This window comes from Urocampus carinirostris, chromosome 7 (genome assembly GCF_059441175.1).
Source record: "Urocampus carinirostris isolate Australia breed hairy pipefish chromosome 7, RoL_Ucar_1.0, whole genome shotgun sequence".
NCBI classification, from domain to species: domain Eukaryota; kingdom Metazoa; phylum Chordata; class Actinopteri; order Syngnathiformes; family Syngnathidae; genus Urocampus; species Urocampus carinirostris.
The window spans coordinates 14647463-14665834 of NC_142355.1; the positions used below are offsets into that span (position 1 = coordinate 14647463).

At 40.2% G+C, this 18372-nt stretch overlaps 1 protein-coding gene across 1 annotated transcript in view; it reads left to right on the top strand.

Annotated features, from left to right (window-relative positions):
- The first annotated feature begins 1341 nt into the window (after positions 1 to 1341).
- Positions 1342 to 18372, top strand: part of hgfb (hepatocyte growth factor b) — a 62651-nt gene continuing 45620 nt past the window's right edge. The window contains exons 1-4 of the mRNA XM_088339838.1: positions 1342 to 1480; positions 11297 to 11456; positions 13702 to 13814; positions 15246 to 15360. Coding sequence (XP_088195964.1) covers positions 1420 to 1480; positions 11297 to 11456; positions 13702 to 13814; positions 15246 to 15360 — 449 coding nt within the window. The 5' untranslated portion in view covers positions 1342 to 1419. The remainder of the gene's footprint in view (positions 1481 to 11296; positions 11457 to 13701; positions 13815 to 15245; positions 15361 to 18372) is intronic.

An 18372-nucleotide genomic window follows, 5' to 3' on the forward strand; every position in this document is an offset into this window, starting at 1 on the left:
TAGACTTAAAATACACTTATATGAAAGAGCTACGATAATAATGATGTTGGCTTCGGGAGGCTGTCAATCGGATCTTCTGTTATTACCTACATTTCTGTTCATTCTCCTCATGTTGAAGTTTTTTAGATAGTCCTTGTCCTCATGTAGAATTAAGAACAGGGGAAATGTTAGACTGTAGTCTGTACAGGCCTTTGAGACCTCTTGGGATTAAGGGCTACACAAATAAACAAGATCTGACTAGACAATTTGCACTTCATTTTTAGAATATTGTGCAACGTAAGGTATAGTTGTCACGTTGTTTTATTTTGAATTTTATGTTACATTGCTACTTTTTTTGGGATTGACTTTCTTGACTTTTGTTCTGTAGCGGTTATAATCAAAATATTGATATTTATTCTTATATTGCCAAAGTTAAAAATGCATTTATTCAATTAATAAGATAAAACTTTTTAGTGCAAACAATCTTCAATCTTGTCATGATTGCCGAAGTGAAGACACCTGTGGCAATAGTTTGGCGTGCCGGAGCGCGCTCTCCGATTTGCTGACGTTCACTTCTTCAGCGTTCAGACAAGGACGTCTGATCGTACTCCTGTGTTCCTGTGTGTTTCGCCAGATTAGCAAGTACCAAAGACTATTCTCCTGTTTTGATTCCTGCCTTCGGTTCCGACCTGTTTCTGCCCCGCGTTTACGAGCTACTGTCCTGCCCTGGCCATCGACCTGCCTGCTAAGACGTATTGATTCTGCCTACCTGTCACGGGACTGCCGTCCGTCCAATTGCTGCGAACCTTCAGCTCCCGCTAAGAGAAGTGCCACTTCCGCGTCACGAGCGACCTGCTCCCCACAATCGACGATCACTGGATCGTGGGTGCCAGCTTACATCTCTTCAAATAAAACTAAGAAACTAACGCAATTGGGTTCCCGTCTCCGTTCCTGGTCCCTGACAAATCTGTGTTTACCGTGAATTTAAATGAATTTAACAGGGAAGGGGTTCAATTATTCCTAGGCGATGACATTTCCAAGCAAAAAGTATCTGTGTCAGATCAGTATTGACACCAAAATTCCGCTTATTGCCCACACCTAGTGTATTCCTGAACATGCATCAGATTCAGTATCTATTGGCCACTCGAGGTGGAGAAATTGCTTTCTGGTTATGACATGATGGGAGCCTCTTCTTGGCCACTTTTGTTTTAAGAAGGCTGAAATAAGAAGAAGTTAATGGGGTGGGCGAGAGAAGAGGAGGGAGGGCTGACTTGGAGGGGGAGGAAGAGGGGAGGAGAAGGAAGAAGTACTTGGAGGAGAGGAGACGCATCCTCTGCGCAGTGGTGGGAGCAACATCTCCCAGTGAGCGTCGGACTCTTCTTTTTTCTTGCTTTCTTTCACTTTAATTGCTTGTTTTATTTTTATGTGCGCTATCAAATAATGTGCACAGCGATGTGGATTTACAAGCTTTTGCTGACTCTCTGCGTGCTGACCTACTCAGGTAAGTTTGTCCGTGGCTTGCACGACAAAGTGAACTTATCCTGCAATCTTGCCAATGTTTTTCTTCCTCTTTTTGAAACCTTTCCACTCCATTTAAAACAAATCCTTTCTGTTGTGGTGCACAAATATAATGCCTTGATCGCACCACGAGAAAAGTGAGTTGATCTGTATGAGTGACGGGTCGTTCACGAACGAAGCGGCTTTATGAGCCAGCTCTTTGAAGTATAAACAGGAGCTAGTAAAGACAAGGCTCCTTTCGGAACCGCCTTTACATCTTTCTCTCTGTCTCTCTGTCTCTCTCTCTCTTTCTCTCTCTCTCTCTCTCTCTCTCTCTCTCTCTCTCTCTCTCTCTCTCTCTCTCTGTTTTTGGTCTGTATTTTTGGTCTCTGTTTTTCTGGCTCTCTTTTTTTGGTCACTGTTTCTCTGTTTCTGTGTCTCATTTCTCTCCCTTGTTTCCCTCTCTTTTTCTCCACATTTTTCTGTCTTTTTATCACTCACATTTTCTTTCTTTATTTTCCTCTCCCATCTCCCTTTCTCTCTCATCTCCCTTCCCCATCTCTCTCCCTCTCATTCTCTCTTTCACTCACTTTCTCTTTTCATTTCTTTTTCTCTTTCCCTACTCTCTCCCTTACTCTTTCTCTCACTTTCACTTTCTTTTTTCTCCTTATTTCCCTTTGTGTTTCTCTTTTCTCTCTCTCTCTTTACCCTCTCTCTCTTCTCTCTTCATGTTTCTTCTCTCTTTATCTTTATCTTAATTTTCTCACTCTTTCTCTCACTCAATTTCTCTCTCTCTCTTCCTCTATTTTCCCATCTCTGTCTTGAAAGCGCTCATGACTGGCTGATAAGAGTGGTGTTACTTATGTGTGATTTGCTCAGTATAAATATTTTGAAACATTAAAGAGGTTAAAGTGTCATGTATATTAAAACAATAGTGGCTATTCTAATAAAGTAACATAAAATATTTTCAAAATGATTTAATCTGGAGGATAATATTTCATTATTGTTAGTAAGATATCATATTTTTAATTTTATTTTTATCTTTTTAATCTGAGGAAACTATTTTAGAGCCGAAAGTTCTGACTCTTCATTGAGCGGATCAGAAAGAGCTCTTTAAAAATATCAGACATTCCTCCTATTAATAACTTGTATTTTATTCAGATTCAGATTCAGATTCAGATCTACTTTATTGTCATTCTAGTACACGTGTATACAGAACGAAATGTCGATGGATCTGACTCCCACAGTTTCCCTCAGTGTCCTTCAGTGTACAGATATAAATAAAGCTGTATTGTGTTATTTACCATAGTGCCGATAGTGCAAGAAGAGACGCTAACCAGATGTGCAAGATGGGCAGTCAGGTTAACAAGTCAGGTACACAGTACCATTATATTGTAAACAATAACACTGTAAGTAATAACACTGTAAGTAACAATAGTGCAGAGATCAAATGTGCAAGGAGTGGCAAGCTATAAAAAAACTGCCACTAGTGCAAAAGTCAAATTAGAAGCCGTTTAGATTTAAGTTAACTATATGTTAGAATGACCATTTAACAGTCTAATGGCCAGGGGGACTAGACTATTGCGGAGCCTGGTGGTCCTGCACCGCACACTGCAGTACCTCTTCCCAGAGGCTAGCAGAGTGAATAGTCCATGATGGGGGTGAGAGGGGTCCCCGGTAATGTTCTTAGCATGGGATAAGCAGCGCTTCTGGCCAATGTCCTGAATGGAGGGAAGTGTAGTCCCGATTATTTTCTCCGCTGTCCTCGTTACCCGTTACCGTTTATGCGCGTTATGTATACACCTTTCTCTCATATATACTACTATAGTCTCATACACACTAGTGGTAGCAGTGGTTGTGCATGGGTATGACAGTCTGTATGAAAGTATAGTTGTGCATGTGTTAGAGCAGGGGTGTCAAACTCGTTTTAGCTGGGGGCCGCAAATGCTATAAAAAATCTCACGGTGGCCGGACTAGTAAGTTTAAGAGAAGAAGAGAGGGAGAAAAAGAGAGAGAAAGAGAATGAGGGAAAGAGAGAGTGATAAACAGATAGGGAGAACAAGGGAGACAGAGTAACAGTGAGCGAAATAGTGAGAGCAGAATAAAGATATGAATGGAGAAAAAGAGGGAAATTAATATGTAGGGTAAAAGAAAGTGAAAAAAGAGAACGATAAAAAGAATAAGAGAAGCTGGAATGGGCTCCAGCACCCCCGCTACCCTACTGAGGATAAGCGGTACAGATAATAGATGGATAGATGGGATAAGAGAAGTGAAACGACAGAAAGAAAAAGAGTCAGCAGGAGAAAAAGAGGCAAGTGAGGTGAAAGAGAGAGAGAGGTCGAAAAAGACAAAGAAAGAGAATTAAAGTGTAAATTAGAAAGAGAAAATAGAAAGAGAGCAAGGCATAGAAAAAGAAAGAGTTAGAGAGAGAGAGAGAAATAGAGAAAAGAGAAAAAAAGAGAGAAAGAGAGAGTGAACAGGAGAAAGAAAAAGAAGGAGAAATAAATAAAAAAGAAGTGAGTCAGAGAGAGATGGAGAAATACTACCACAATTGTTTTGCAAGTGTTAACTGGCTTTGGTGACATCCGGTGGAAATATTTAAAACCACAGCTCGTTTTCCTCTTGCGCTTCTCTCACTGTTGTTTTGCGGGCCGGATTCAAACCATTGCTGGGCCTGATCTGGCCCGCGGGCCGCCTGTTTGACACATGCATATTAGAGTGTAATATTGTATGTGAGAGCAAGTGTAATTTACTTCTCAAACGATCTCTCATTTGTGTGCTTGTTCGTGCAGGGGAAACAAACTTGACCGCTTTGTGTCATTGGTTTGCCTGCATCACTGTAAAGTGTGTGAGAGCGTGCGCTCTTGCACACTATGCTTCTTAAGTGATGTATCCACTGCGCATGACATGAAGCCCTCCATCGGAGACATTAGTTAAATTAAGGCTGTTGTGAGTCACAGGGAGTACATCGAACTAAGGGGGTTCAACAAGTCCTGATTCTAAGCCCCACCTCTGAGTTGCGCCAACAGGATTACCGTAAATTCCGGACTACAGAGCGCACCTGATTATAAGCCGCACTCACCACATTTTAAGAAGAAAACCGATTCTGTACTTACACAAGCCGCACTTGTATATAAGCCGCATGCGCCCACATTGAAATATGTAACACAAACACAAAATTAACCCAAACCCAACTTTAAGTCCCGCAATCGAAACTCAATGTCCTTCATTGAAGTATACAGTCCGAAAATCACAGCCGGCATAATGAATGGAAAATGATACCGGTACTTAAGGTTTGATGCAGACCTGCAGAATCTGGGTCCCGTTGAAAGTAATCCAAGGAAAAAAGTATTTTTTTCAAAAGCTGACCATGCGCCTTATAATACAGTGCGCCTTATTTATGGATCCATTTTAAAGTTGCAAAGTTTTCCAACTAACTTGCAGCCGCCGACTAGATTTTCCCCCGAACGCCAAGTAGTACGCAGTGGATGCTGGGATTTATTTACCAGCGTTTCATTGGCTAACCAATGTGTCAATCATCATTTGAATCGATCACTATTGGCTAAAGTTATTCGGAGGTCAAGAGGCGGATCCTTTTTATCATTTACAGGCTGCCATTGGCTTAAACGGCAAACAAAGCCTGCAATTGGCCGAAAAAGATGTGTCAATCATCAGTTGAATCGATCACTATTGGCTAAAGTTATTCGGAGGTCAAGGGGCGGATCCTTTTTATCATTTACAGGCTGCCATTGGCTTAAACGGCGAAACAAAGCCTGCAATTGGCCGAAAAAGATGAATGCGTATAGCATGTGGCTGAAGGCATAGAGAAAGCATTTTTTTCTATTCTGTATTTGTAAATATTGTATTCTCCTGGATTTACTACCCTCACGGATATAAGAGGACATTGCCTGCACATTATTATGAACACAACGACTTCGGTGAGCTATTCCGGGTTTTATATTGTCCCTGTATCTTGTTTCAGACTGAACTCGATGTTTCTGTGATAAGCGGTGCAGATAATGGATGGAATGGAGTGTCTATTTTTAAATTAAACTCAATTCCAAGTGTTTATTGTCATATGCACAGTAAAGTTGCGAGCGAAAAAGAAAATAGATACTAAGGAATGGTTATCATTTCTTGAATCCCAAGACTTTAACCTTCCGAATGATGGAACGATGCATTTGAGTGACATCTTACGGACACCGCATCCGCACGTGTTCTCGACACGTATTTGCGTCTTTGCAAGCTTTGGGAATGCTAAGGGGGTAATAAGTTGGACTGAACTATCTCACTGTTTTGTCCACGTTCCCATTGTAGCGCCTTATAATCCGGTGCGTCTTATGTATGTCAAAAATAGGACCAAAAACTATTTTTTCGGGGTGCGCCCTATAACCCGGTGCGCCTTATAGTGCGGAAAATACGGTATATCCACTATTGTCCGCCGCCTCCACAAACACGTCTCACCTTTACTCCACTTCCCGTCAGCCCGTGTTTGCTCCGCCCCTTCTTTCTCATTTGCCCGTGCAAAACATATCAGAATACGTTTCTAAAATAAATACAAATAAATACAATACAAAAATATACAGTTGCAAATACATTGTATACATGGTTACACATATTTACAAAGAAAGAAGGTACACCGAGAGAGTTTTCAAAGCTTTAATAATAATGATATAACTTTCATCCCAAACGGTGCCTGTGGCAGGGCAGTTAATGGTACCAACACGCTAGCAACACGCTCGCAACACAGTAAACGGGTCTGGTAAAGTTTACGTGCAGTAGCTCTGTTTCCTTCTTTATCGGACTGCTCGATTGCTTTTAGCTTGAAAGCTGCGTCATGTGCCTTTCTTTTTGTATTTTGCACGATGGAGGGTATGTTCACGCTAATTTAATTTGTGCACAAGCCAAGAAGTTGCAGTTTTCCACGGCGCATATATTCCAACGGTCTAAATCTTACCTTTTGTACTCGAGCGCCGCTGGCGGCCATTAGAAAAATTACATAAATTGGCCGCATCACTGAATAAGCCGCAGGGTTAGTTTGGGAAAAAAGTAGCGGCTTATAGTCCGGAATTTGCGGTACTTTAAAATGGGAATCCGATACACTTACTTGTTACCTGTTGAAAAATGTAATTAGTAACGTAATTCGAATAATATGTAACTGCATCACTTTTGATTCGTTTTGGATTACTGCAATATCAAATATGCTAATACGGGGGAGGCGAACATGTGGCTCTAGAGCCGCATGCGACTCTTGGCTGATAAGAATGAGGCTCTTTGCCTCATCATATTTTCTATATACTGTGGCTTTTTGCCTTGTTTCCTGTTGATTTTTTTTTGTGTGTATTGAGGGTGGACACTTTCCTTGAAATCAACAAAGAACAATACTTGTATTGTAAGGAGAGGAGTGTGTTATGGTAAATAGTATGATTTTTATTGTGTGTGTTTGTGTGTGTCTGTCTGTCATGGCAGGTCAGTGCGTGGTGTGGCTCTTTGACTCTCACAGTTAAAAATTTCGGGTCTTAGTGTCAAACTTGTTCGCCACCCCTGTGCTAATAAAAGACTAAATAAACCCAATACAGACGCTGCCCTACTTACAAACGTTGAATTTGTTCCTGAATTGCTTCAGTGCTATATTTGTATGTTTAAGGTTTGTATAAGTATGTTTAAGGCTTGTATGACTAATCTGTTTTGTCTTGTACTAAAAATTAAACATTTCATAAAATAATATGCTCTATAAAGATAAATAAAGTAAGTTTAATTTACTTTTGAAAGATGAGTTTCAAAAACTGGGCAAACTCCTCCTCCGGTGGTAAAACGTGGCTGAAAAAAAGCGATCCAACCGTTTTCTCAACCACATCAAGCTTTCTTATTCCACTTTAATTTCAAAAGAAACGCTTCGCCTCTTCTTTACACTTTACACCAACCATATTGAATAGATATATTAAACAATAAAAATGTCAACGTTCTTAGCGCGCTGGAGATACAGTATGTTTACACACGAACTAGGAAGAGGAAGAGGATTTCTTCTTCGAGGTGGATGCTGGGTGACCCCTCACAGCGCCACACGTGGTTAGTGGCGGAAAGAAGCACTTCAGTACTGTCCTGTACTCGGGAAAAAGGTGCACAATACAAAATCTAACTTACAGTATTTTTCGACATCCCGGAAAAATCTACTGTTTTTTGTACGTCAAATGGTCAGAAGTAGGGGGGCGTCTGTGTAACCAAAACTACTAAATTTTGTCTAACAAAAACTAACAATGTAACCTTGAAAAATAATTAGAGGGAACCAAGGTCAGGTAGTTGCTTATAGCCCTACAAAACAGGGATTTACCCGTAATTTTAACCACATAGAATAGTTTATTAAGAAAAACATCAAACTTTCTCTCTCACTTGGCAGACAAGAAGTACTACATTCTAGTTCACATTAATAGGTCAAGAACCAAATATTGTTCATTGTTAGGAAAGCCAAACCTCTTGACAATATTTAGAATCACTAGACCAAGTAAAACATTCTCACAATATAATAATACAGTGATTGTAAAGTGATTTTGACACATTATCTGTAAAATACAAAAATAAGAAAATCACTCAAATTTACTAAATGTCCCTGAAAACATGACTAGCGTGCTTCTACACTGCCCCCACGAAACTGCAGGCACAAGCCAATTCAAGAAAATGAGTGCTACATTGAAAGAAATTTAAAATACAGGCAAAACACAGGTTAGTTAGTCTCTCATTAGCTACACCTCTTATCCTCAGTAGGGTCGCGGGGGTGCTGGAGCCCATCCCAGCAATCATCGGGCAGTGGGCAGGGGACACCCTGAACTGGTAGCCAGCCAATTGCAGAGGTTAGTAGTATTAAACGATTTTAACAGCCCTATGGCTTACTTTTCATTGCGCCTATCTTCTTTCATCTTACAATCATCAGAGCTGTTCGGGGCAGAACATATTAGGTTCGAGGAAAGGGGGATTCCAGTAGTGCTGTAAAGAGACATCATGCTCGTCCCTGCAGATTTTTCATTGAATTTCGAATAAGGAGTGGAGCATAAAAATGGTGAAAGTCAGAAAAGGCCTGCTTATAGTACAGTCCAAACTCCAATCCAAACCCCAACAAGAAGAGTTTATTCGAGCGCATGTCAGAAATGAATGTACCTGCACCCGTATCATGAACAGTCCGCCTAAGGCTGCAATAAGTGACTTTGAGCCAAGAGATGGCAGCAGAGGGGAACAAACATTTCAAATCCTGCACCCAACTTTTGAATCTTTCGAGTGATTTCCTTGCCCAAAACACAATCTGTCACGGTTGCCCATTGCCCTCACTTGGGCCCGCCCGTTTGGTGCCAGCTGCTGCTCGTTGCCTGATTGCCCTCCTATTTAAACTCAGTGCTCTTATTCACTCCTTGTCAGTCCATCAACGAACCTCTGCACTTTCAAGACTTGTATTTTGACTCTGTCCGGTATCCTGCTTGTGTATCCAGTATCCAGTATCGATCTCGCCTGTCTCGTTCTGTCCGGTATCTTGCTGTAGTATCCGGTATCGATCCTGTCTGTTTCATCCTGTCTGGTACCTTGCTGCATTCTCCAGTATCCGGTATTAATCCCGCCTGTCTTGTCATGTCCAGTATCTTTCTCCAGTCTCTAGTAACCGGTATCAATCCTGCCTCTATCGTCCTGTCCGGTATTTTGCTCCAGTCTCCAGTATCCGGTATTGATCCTGCCTGTATCACCCTGTCCGGTAGCTCGCTCTAGGCTCCATTATCCGGTATCAATCCCGCCTGTCTCCTCCTGTCCGGTATCTTGCTCCAGTATCCAGTATCCAGTATCGATTCTATCTGTCCTGCCCTCTCCGGTATCTTGCTCCAGTATCCAGTACCCGGTATAGATCCTGTCTGTCCCATCCTGTCTGGTATCTCGCTCCAGTATCCAGTATCCGGTATTGATCCTGTCTGTCCCGTCCTGTCCGGTATCTTGCTCGTGTATCGATCCTGTCCGTCCTGCACTCTCTGGTACCTGCTCGACTAGATTTAAAATGTTTTAATATTGTTTGAATCTGGAAAAAAGTTATACATATATCTATATTTTTTAATCAGCAGACCTTCTAAGGAGGGAAAGCGGTAGTCCAACACATAGAATGGTAGTGTTGGTGACCATGCTACCTTCATCTTGGACCCGGTTTTACAAAATAAAGGTCTAGTCGCTGGTCATTCTGCCCAATGTCATTTGGACAGCAACCACAGAACTAAATTATAGCAACAAGATTTTGCAAAAAATGGCAAAAGCAAAATGACATTTGATAATAAACAATTAATCTCGCTAAAGCTAGGCAAAATCATTAATTTCGGAATACAATTGTATTGAAATAGTCTCACAAAAAAATCACATAAAAAAAGATAAATTATTATAGGTTGTCAGGTACGATTCATTCAGGTCAGTGTAGTTACAGCTAAATCACAGACACTCAATGAAAAGCATCATAAATGGAGCCCCGATTCGATGAGTCAACACAGCAACGAGAAAGTCAAGGACATAGTTTATGATTCCTCTGAAAAGCTTATACGGAGCCATGGGGATGACATAAAAAAGAGGTCAGAAAGAAGCACAAGGAAAATAAGAAAGAAAGAAACTACTTCTTGAGTAGAATTAATATTTTGTTCTGCAACTATCGTGCCCACTAATATCAAATTGCATGAGGTACGGGCAAACGGTATGTGAAAAAGATAATTGCATACTTTTGCTGGGACGAGCACCTAACGAGCACAAACTTGCCACTCCCCTCTTGTTTTTGAAATAAAAAGAAAGAAAGAAAGAGAGAAATAAAGAAAGAAAGAAAGAAAGAAAGAAAGAAAGAAAGAAAGAAAGAAAGAAAGAAAGAAAGAAAGAAAGAAAGAAAGAAAGAAAGAAAGAAAGAAAGAAAGAAAGAAAGAAAGAGAAAGAAAAAAAGAATTAAAGAAAGAGAAAGAAAAAAAGAATTAAAGAAAAAGAAAGAAAAATCAGATGATCAGTAAAATTTAAACAATAAAATTCCTTCAAACAGTTAAGAATTGATTCATTTATAAAAGTTATTCTGAATGTTAGTATTGGACACTTGCAAAGGATATTGCATAGGAAGCTTATTTTGACTATATCGTTATTTTGACTCTTATACCTCACTGTTGTTTATTATTTTGACTAGTGTGCACTGTTTACATCACTATTGGCGTTTTTATTCATTCTTTAGGGCGGATCTGTTTTTTTGTAACCTAGAAGTTTTAATCAAAAACCAAGTCCTCAGGGAAGTGTTTTTAGAACAAATTTCGAATTTGGCATTTGGGGGAACTCTCCTGTTCTTCTTGCAAGGTCAAAATTCAATCATGTCGTCTATCTTTTTTTTGAAATTTTACTAAACTATAAACTTGTACTGAATATATTGTAGTCCTAAACTAAGTTGAACCTGTTAAATAATGATTTAAATGCTAACGCTACGGCAGCTGGGTGGTTAGCGCGTAGCCCCACGGTGCAGAGGTTCAGGGTTCATGTCCAGCTACCCCAACTTTCCCGGGGGGAGTTTGCATGTTCTCCTCTGTATACTCCGGTTTCCTCCCACATTCCAAAAGATACATGTCAGGGTAATTGGCAGGTCCAAATTGGTCCTAGGTGTGAATGAGCAAGTGAGTCTTTCTCTGTGTGCCGGTCAACGGGCTGGCAACCAGTTCAGGGTGTCCCCTGCCCAATCCCCGAAGATGGCTGGGACGGGCTCCAGCACCCCCGCCACCCTACTGACGATAAGTGGTGCAGATAATGGATGGATGGATGCTTACGCTTTGTGGTTCCTTCCAAACAGAGAGCAGAAGAAATGCGCTGCAGGACTACCAGAAGACTGACGGTGTTCGTCTGGTGGTCTCTTCCCCAAACCCCACCCACCTGACTAAAAGCAGGAAGGTCAGCATGGCCAAGTGCGCTCGAACCTGCAGCCGAAACAGAAAGCTGCCGTTTACTTGCAGGTAAAGTCTGCAATATATTATGAGATAAAGTTTGAAACAAGCACTTAAACACCAAGAATTCCATGTGTCTTATTTTGGGTAGATTTTGAAAACCATTTTGATGCAGTTGAGTTTGTTTTTAAGTAAAACAGAATTTTGATGCATAAAACGGGAAAAATGGGATTTGCTACTGATTGTAAAAAATCCTCCTCCACATCCCAAAACAATAATTAAGACAAAGTCGAAAATAAATTATAATAAACAGTTGAAAAGTCCCAAAGACTGTGGAATTCATTCTAAATTCATACAAAAAGACTACCTCCTGTAGTTCTGAATATTTGCATTGTGATTCTTGAGACTTCTTGTAGTTCTGTTCCTAACCATTTCGTTACCAGATGAATATTCACTCGATTTGCTGATTATTCTGATAAAGGAACATATTTTTCATTTCAACCACCATTTCCTACAACTTTGTAGCTCCACAAATATTACAGTTAGAGATAATATGATCAACAAAACATAAATTCATGATGATTCATGTACCGTTTTGGCAAATGATAATCCACTAAATGGAAAAGGTTTAATATTTTTGGTAAAATATACAATAAATTACAGCATCAGTCTAAAAGTGTTTACTTCTAGAATTAGAACTTTAAAAAACTAAGATCATTACCTAAATGACCAACGTGTGCTCTATAAAGTTAGGTCCCAGGTTTCGACAAAAGCAAACATTTTTACTTGTTATTAAAAAATTGTCCTCCCCTATAAAAATCAGGACAGGGCATCAAATATCACCAAATATGTAGTTTTGTGGAATTCAAATTCCAGGAGAAACTCTGAGGATTCGGAAAGCCCCTCAAAAGGCGTGTAAACTTCTAATGTATTATCAAAGAGATTTGAGATTTTTTGTGTTATGATAATGAATCGACCATGGTGAGGATAAGGGTGCAGCGAATGTATGTATGTATGTATGTATGTATGTATGTATGTATGTATGTATGTATGTATGTATGTATGTATGTATGTATGTATGTATGTATGTATGTATGTATGCATGTATGTATGCATGTATGCATGTATGCATGTATGCATGCATGTATGCATGTATGCATGTATGCATGTATGCATGTATGCATGTATGCATGTATGCATGTAAGCATGTATGCATGTATGCATGCATGTATGCATGTAAGCATGCATGCATGCATGTAAGCATGCATGCATGCATGTAAGCATGCATGCATGCATGTATGTATGTATGTATGTATGCATGCATGTATGTATGTAAGTATGTATGTATGTATGTATGTATGTATGTATGTATGTATGTATGTATGTATTTATGTATGTATGTATGTATGTATGTATGTATGTATGTATGTATGTATGTATGCATGTATGCATGTATTTATGGATGGATGGATACAAATGAATCGATTAGAACTGCATTTGCACCTTCATTCTTTGTATGTGTATAAAGCAGGGGTCTCCAACATAGTGCCCACAGGCAACATGGTGCCCCCCGAGGACAGCTGAGATGTCTGGCAGTGCTGTGTCATTACACTTTTCTTTCTGAGTCTATTTAACCCTATTTTTAATAATGAACCTGGTAATAACACAGTAATAACATAATAACAACTTAATAATAACATAATATTTTTTAATTTTAGAAATGCATATCAAACTGGGTACTCTTTGCACTGTTTAGTAACCAAAAGTAGCTCTCCGCTTAAAAAAACCTTGGAGACCACTGGTCTTGAGAATCTAGTCCTGTAGTAAAGCACACTTTTGGTGTTTAATACACATTTTTCGAGAAGGAATACATCTGACCTTCATGTTTCCAAAGACTGTAAGATTGGTTCAAATGTGCTATCCACATCTAATTGCGAAACTGAAATCCCAACCAATTCTGACTTACATTGGAATTTAATAGCTCTGGCTATTATTGAGAGCCATTGATTATTCAATTAAGTCAAGCGGGCTTATGTAAGGTGACTTTGGAAACAATTTCAGCCAAGGGTAAATTCATGAAGAAGAAACTCGTAGGACTCTAAGATGTTTTCTTGCATTACCCAGGTCTACTTCTACCTCTTTAAAACGATAACGAAGCTGAATGAATTCAAGAACATTATGTTTTCTCTCTTCGGGCCTCCATTTAATGGTTTGTAAGTTATAACAATGGTGATAATTGAGTGGAATACTGCCTTCAAGCTTCACAGTTCCCCTATTTATCTCCCCTCACTACCTCATTTGTTTTTGTGTCTAGAGCGTTCCTCTATGATCAGCAAAACAGGAAATGCCAGTGGCTGTCTTTCGACCGCAGCTCGCCGGTCGCCCAGACGCAACACGACTTGAACGTCCAACTCTATCAAAAAAAAGGTGACGTCATTTGCTATTTTAGGATCAAATTCATTAAAAAGAAACAGCCCGGAGGTTGTTATAGCCCTGTCTCCCCTTGGAAGGTAAACAAAGGAAGGGCAAGGACCAATGTCGTTGTTTGTGTCGCCACGCATTATGCATCATTTTGTGTTATTATGCGACCTTGTGCATAAACTGTGGAAATTGCTCCCGCCCTAACACTATTTAAACATCCAAAAGAATGTGGAAAATATTCAGGTAATCACATGTCCCTCGTCAAAGCCAAACTGTAAATACAGTACTCCCTCGCTATTTTGTTTGTTTGACTTTCACGTCATTGCGTGCATCGCAGATTTTTTCCATTATTAAACACTTGCAAGACTGGTGCTTCAATACTTTTTGCAAGTGGTTGTGTATATCTACATTTTTATACATTATCATATACTTTTTTTGTTTCCTGGGCTCTGATTGGAGCAATTTGAATGAGTCGTTTTCAAGACAGGTGACAACCGAATAACCCCTTATTCATGCACATTCTATTCAAAACAGCGTCACGAAAATGGAAGTTTTTTTTTTTTTTTTTGCATTTAACTTTTGACGTTATATAAAGAGTGATTTAATTCATGTGTTTCACCAAAATGAAAGAAACCCCATGCACATTTGCTCTTGCATGGTCCATTGCTGTTTCCTTTTCGCTGACAACGGTTGTTTGTACGTAGATTAACGAAAGCATGGACTTACACTACTTATAGATGTATACAACTGTGGCATCCACTATGTATATACATCTATGGCATTTTTCCATGAATTAGCCTTAGAGAAAACAATTGTCCACAGTCCTTTTCAGGATAAAAATGTCTTGGTTAATTGAAAGGTTTACTAAAGGTTTACTTTTTCATTGTGTAACGCGGAAATTCACTTAATACAGTTAGTAATGTAACGGATAAACCTCAATAATTGTATGAATGCTTGACTTCCCAAAAGCGCTTTACAGTGTGCTTCACATTTCCCAATAGCGGCCGTGCAGCCATGTAAGGCGCTAACCTGCTTATTGGGGGTATTAGAGGTTCAGTGTCTTACCCAAGGACACTTCGACATGTAACACGGAGGAGCCGGGATTCGAAATGCGATCTCTTGATCCCAAGACGAGCGCTCTACCTCCTGAGCCACTGCCGCCCCCCATTAAAATGTAAAATGCAGAAAATTCGTTTCCTTCTGAAAATTACTGCACTAGTTTTCACATTTCAAAAGCAATTGCACTTTCATTCTTCTAGCACTACCTTGTAAATATTTTGCCCCTTTGTCAGACTTTCTTTAGCTCCTTTATTTTATTTTCAAACTTCATTACGTATTTATTTTGTTTATCCTGGAACGCATAGTTCACTATGGTGTTATCAATGGCAATAAAGACTACTCTATATCATTCTATCATATTATTTTTGTCTTCTCCAGATTACATTCGTGAGTGCATCATGGGTAGCGGTGAAAGCTATCGAGGTCGAAGGTCGATCACAGTAAACGGGATCCTGTGCCAGGCCTGGGCCTCCCCCATTCCTCATGAACACAAGTAAGCAGGGTTTACTGTTTTCCTATATGGTTGTGTTTGTTTTGGCCTGCTATTGATGCAATTAGTCAGTAGCTGTAAGCTATGGTGCATGCCTGTGTATGCGATATAAGAGCGTGAGAGCCCTAGGGTGAGATCTTTCTTTAAAAATGCTTATTTCGCTTCTTGCCTCGGGCTTTCTGTTTATCCAAATATGTGTTTAGGTCTAACAGCCCAGAGTGAAGCTTGAGGAACCTCCCTACTGAGTTACAATCCCAGATAAAGCACATTTTTCCCAATCCGATGCCCTGTAAAACTAAAACAAGCTAATTAAAATAGTTTGTATTTACGCTGGTGGAAAGCATGTTTCTACACTCACTGCGCTATGATGACATTCTCTCAGACTCTTGTGAGTCATCAGCAGGGATTCTACACTTGCATTCCGTTTCAGAGTTGAGTTGCATTGAAGATCTTCTGGCATCGGCCGGTAATTTTTTTCATTGGAGTGGTGGACAAACTACAGTTTACGGCTCAAATGCGGCCTTGCAGGCTTTTTAACCCAGCCCGCTGAACCAGAAGTTTAAAAAATTTGAATTTTCTCTCGCGGGGGTCGCGTTCCAAAAAGGACTCGCGATTGTAGAAACATTCTTTTATATAAACTCATTTAGACCGGTTTAGTGTCTGCAAAATTCTTGCGAGTCAGCCCAATAATAACATTAGTAATGATAATGATAACAATAATGTTAAAACTAATAATAACAACCCTAAATCTGTGTAATCACTAGATCACAATGTACAATGTTGTTTTGGCTGAACTGTTTCCCTTAATGCTCCAACGTTGTACAACATGGCACTGAGTAAAAATAGTGTGATGATGAGATAAAAAAATAATGCCTTTTACTATGTCAATAACATTCCTTGTGGTCTAATGGTTGGGATTTGGCACACTCACCGTGGTGGTCTGGGTTTGATTCCTGTTGATCCAAAGCTGTGCAAATGTGATGAGCTGGATTTGTAAACTGATACATCATTGCTCGAATACAGTGATCTAGTACAGTAAAAACCTTGTGTGTAACACATACCGAAACTTTCAGGTTTTTGGGGGTTGTATATAATAATAAATACCGAGTAAGGAAAAAATAAGGCATTTTTATTTTCTACTTTCTGTGCAGCCCAGTACTAAACAAACTGTGGCCCGCTACTGGTTGCTGACAGATCTATTATACATTAAAACCAACGACTTGGCCAAGCATTTGTTCGACAAATAAAAGTACTGTACAAACATAAACAAATTTAAATCTTTTTTGTACTGTCAAATAAGAATTTTTGAAATAAAAATACTGCTACACTGCATAAGAGTATATGTATACCGTATGTTGAAAATGGTTTCAGGACATTATCCTAACTTCAGATGTTATTTTTTCACCATCTTCTGAAGGTTGTAGTAAAAAAAATGTTGCTTACAAATGTTTTTACCGTATACGTGGAGAAGGCCAAGTATTTTGCTTTTTTGGATCCAGAGTGTTTTGTTGAAATGATGGCTATTAGAGAAACTCGATGTTGATAAAGATTTGGGCGTACGTAATGTTGTCAGGACCAGAACGGAAACAGGACTCACTCGCGTAAGGTTACTCACAGTTTTATAGGCAAGAAGGAAAAGAATTGCACAGACGATCCGGAGATCGCTGGTCACGGGGAGCAGGTTGCTCTGAACGTGGAAGTGGTATTTCCGTGGCGAGCGATGGCGGTGTCGGGAACGGAAAAAATGGGTCAATAGCCGTGATAGAAGAGCAAAAACGTGATAGGGATCGGAGACCAGTGGAAAGCCAGAAGAGGAGAGAAGACGTGGTCGAGATAAAAACAAGGTCGTAATTCGGGACGAGAGAGCAGACGTGGTCGAGGTCAAACAGATCGTAGTGGGAGACAAACAGGAGCAAAAACACGGCATAGGCAAAAAAGGGCTTGCCGTGTAAAAACAGAGCTTTGCAGGCGGATTGACAAAAGGGGACTGACAGGACAGAGTTTAAATACTGACAGGGAGCCAATCTGTCAACAAGCTGCAGCTGGCGCCACACCAGCGGGGCCAATTGGGCGCCATGGCAACCGTGACACACGGGTGGGGCCAATTGGGTGCCATGCCAACAGTGACAAATGTAGGTTCGTCAAGCCATTTCAGGTAGAACTTAAACCGCAATGTTATTGGCGTACAGGTAGACACAGGCAGAAAAGGGGTGGTGTGAATGTTCAGCCAACCAGGATTCAAAACACAATGCAGGAAGAAAATCCAGGAAGCAGCTAAACCGTGTAAAGTAAACTGCACTACCGCAAACTATTATTGTATTACTAAATACAATTGTTGTTATAGTGCCATTCCTGTGCCTTTTGTGTCCCTTGTCCATAAAAATATTTTTTTAATAAAGCATTAGTGCACCAAGTGTTCCAAAAGTCTCAATGTCACAAGCCAGAAACGGAGACAGGACCCAATGGCGTTCGTTTTACTCAGTATTAATTGAGAAAGAGAGCAGTGCTTGCTTCCACGATCCTATGATCGTCGGTCACAGGTAGCTGATGGCAGGAACGCGGAAGTGGCACTTTCGTGTCGAGCGAGGGTAGTCGTAGACAGCGAGAAAACAGGTCGATGGCCGGGACGGAGGAGCAAAGCAGAAACGGGTCCAAAACAGGTCGGCAACAGGTATCAGGCAGGAAAAAACAGGGCAGGATAATGTCGGATAGTACAAAGCTTGCCTAGCTGAGAGCATAGGTTCATAGACGGTCTGACAGCTTCTTCTTGGAAGATCGGGGTTTAAAAAGAGTCAGGGAGCCATTCAGCGACTAGGGTTGTTGGCACCAACGGGGCAGTCGCAGGTGCCCCGAATCAGCAATCATGACACTCAAACCCATTCTAAATGCCCTTATCTCGAAATTTGTTTGATGGATCTTGATAAAACTAAAAACACTCTGTGTTTTATTGGTTAAACTAAAGAAAAACAAAATATTTGTTGGTTATATGAAAGATTTTCATTTACATTTAATAGG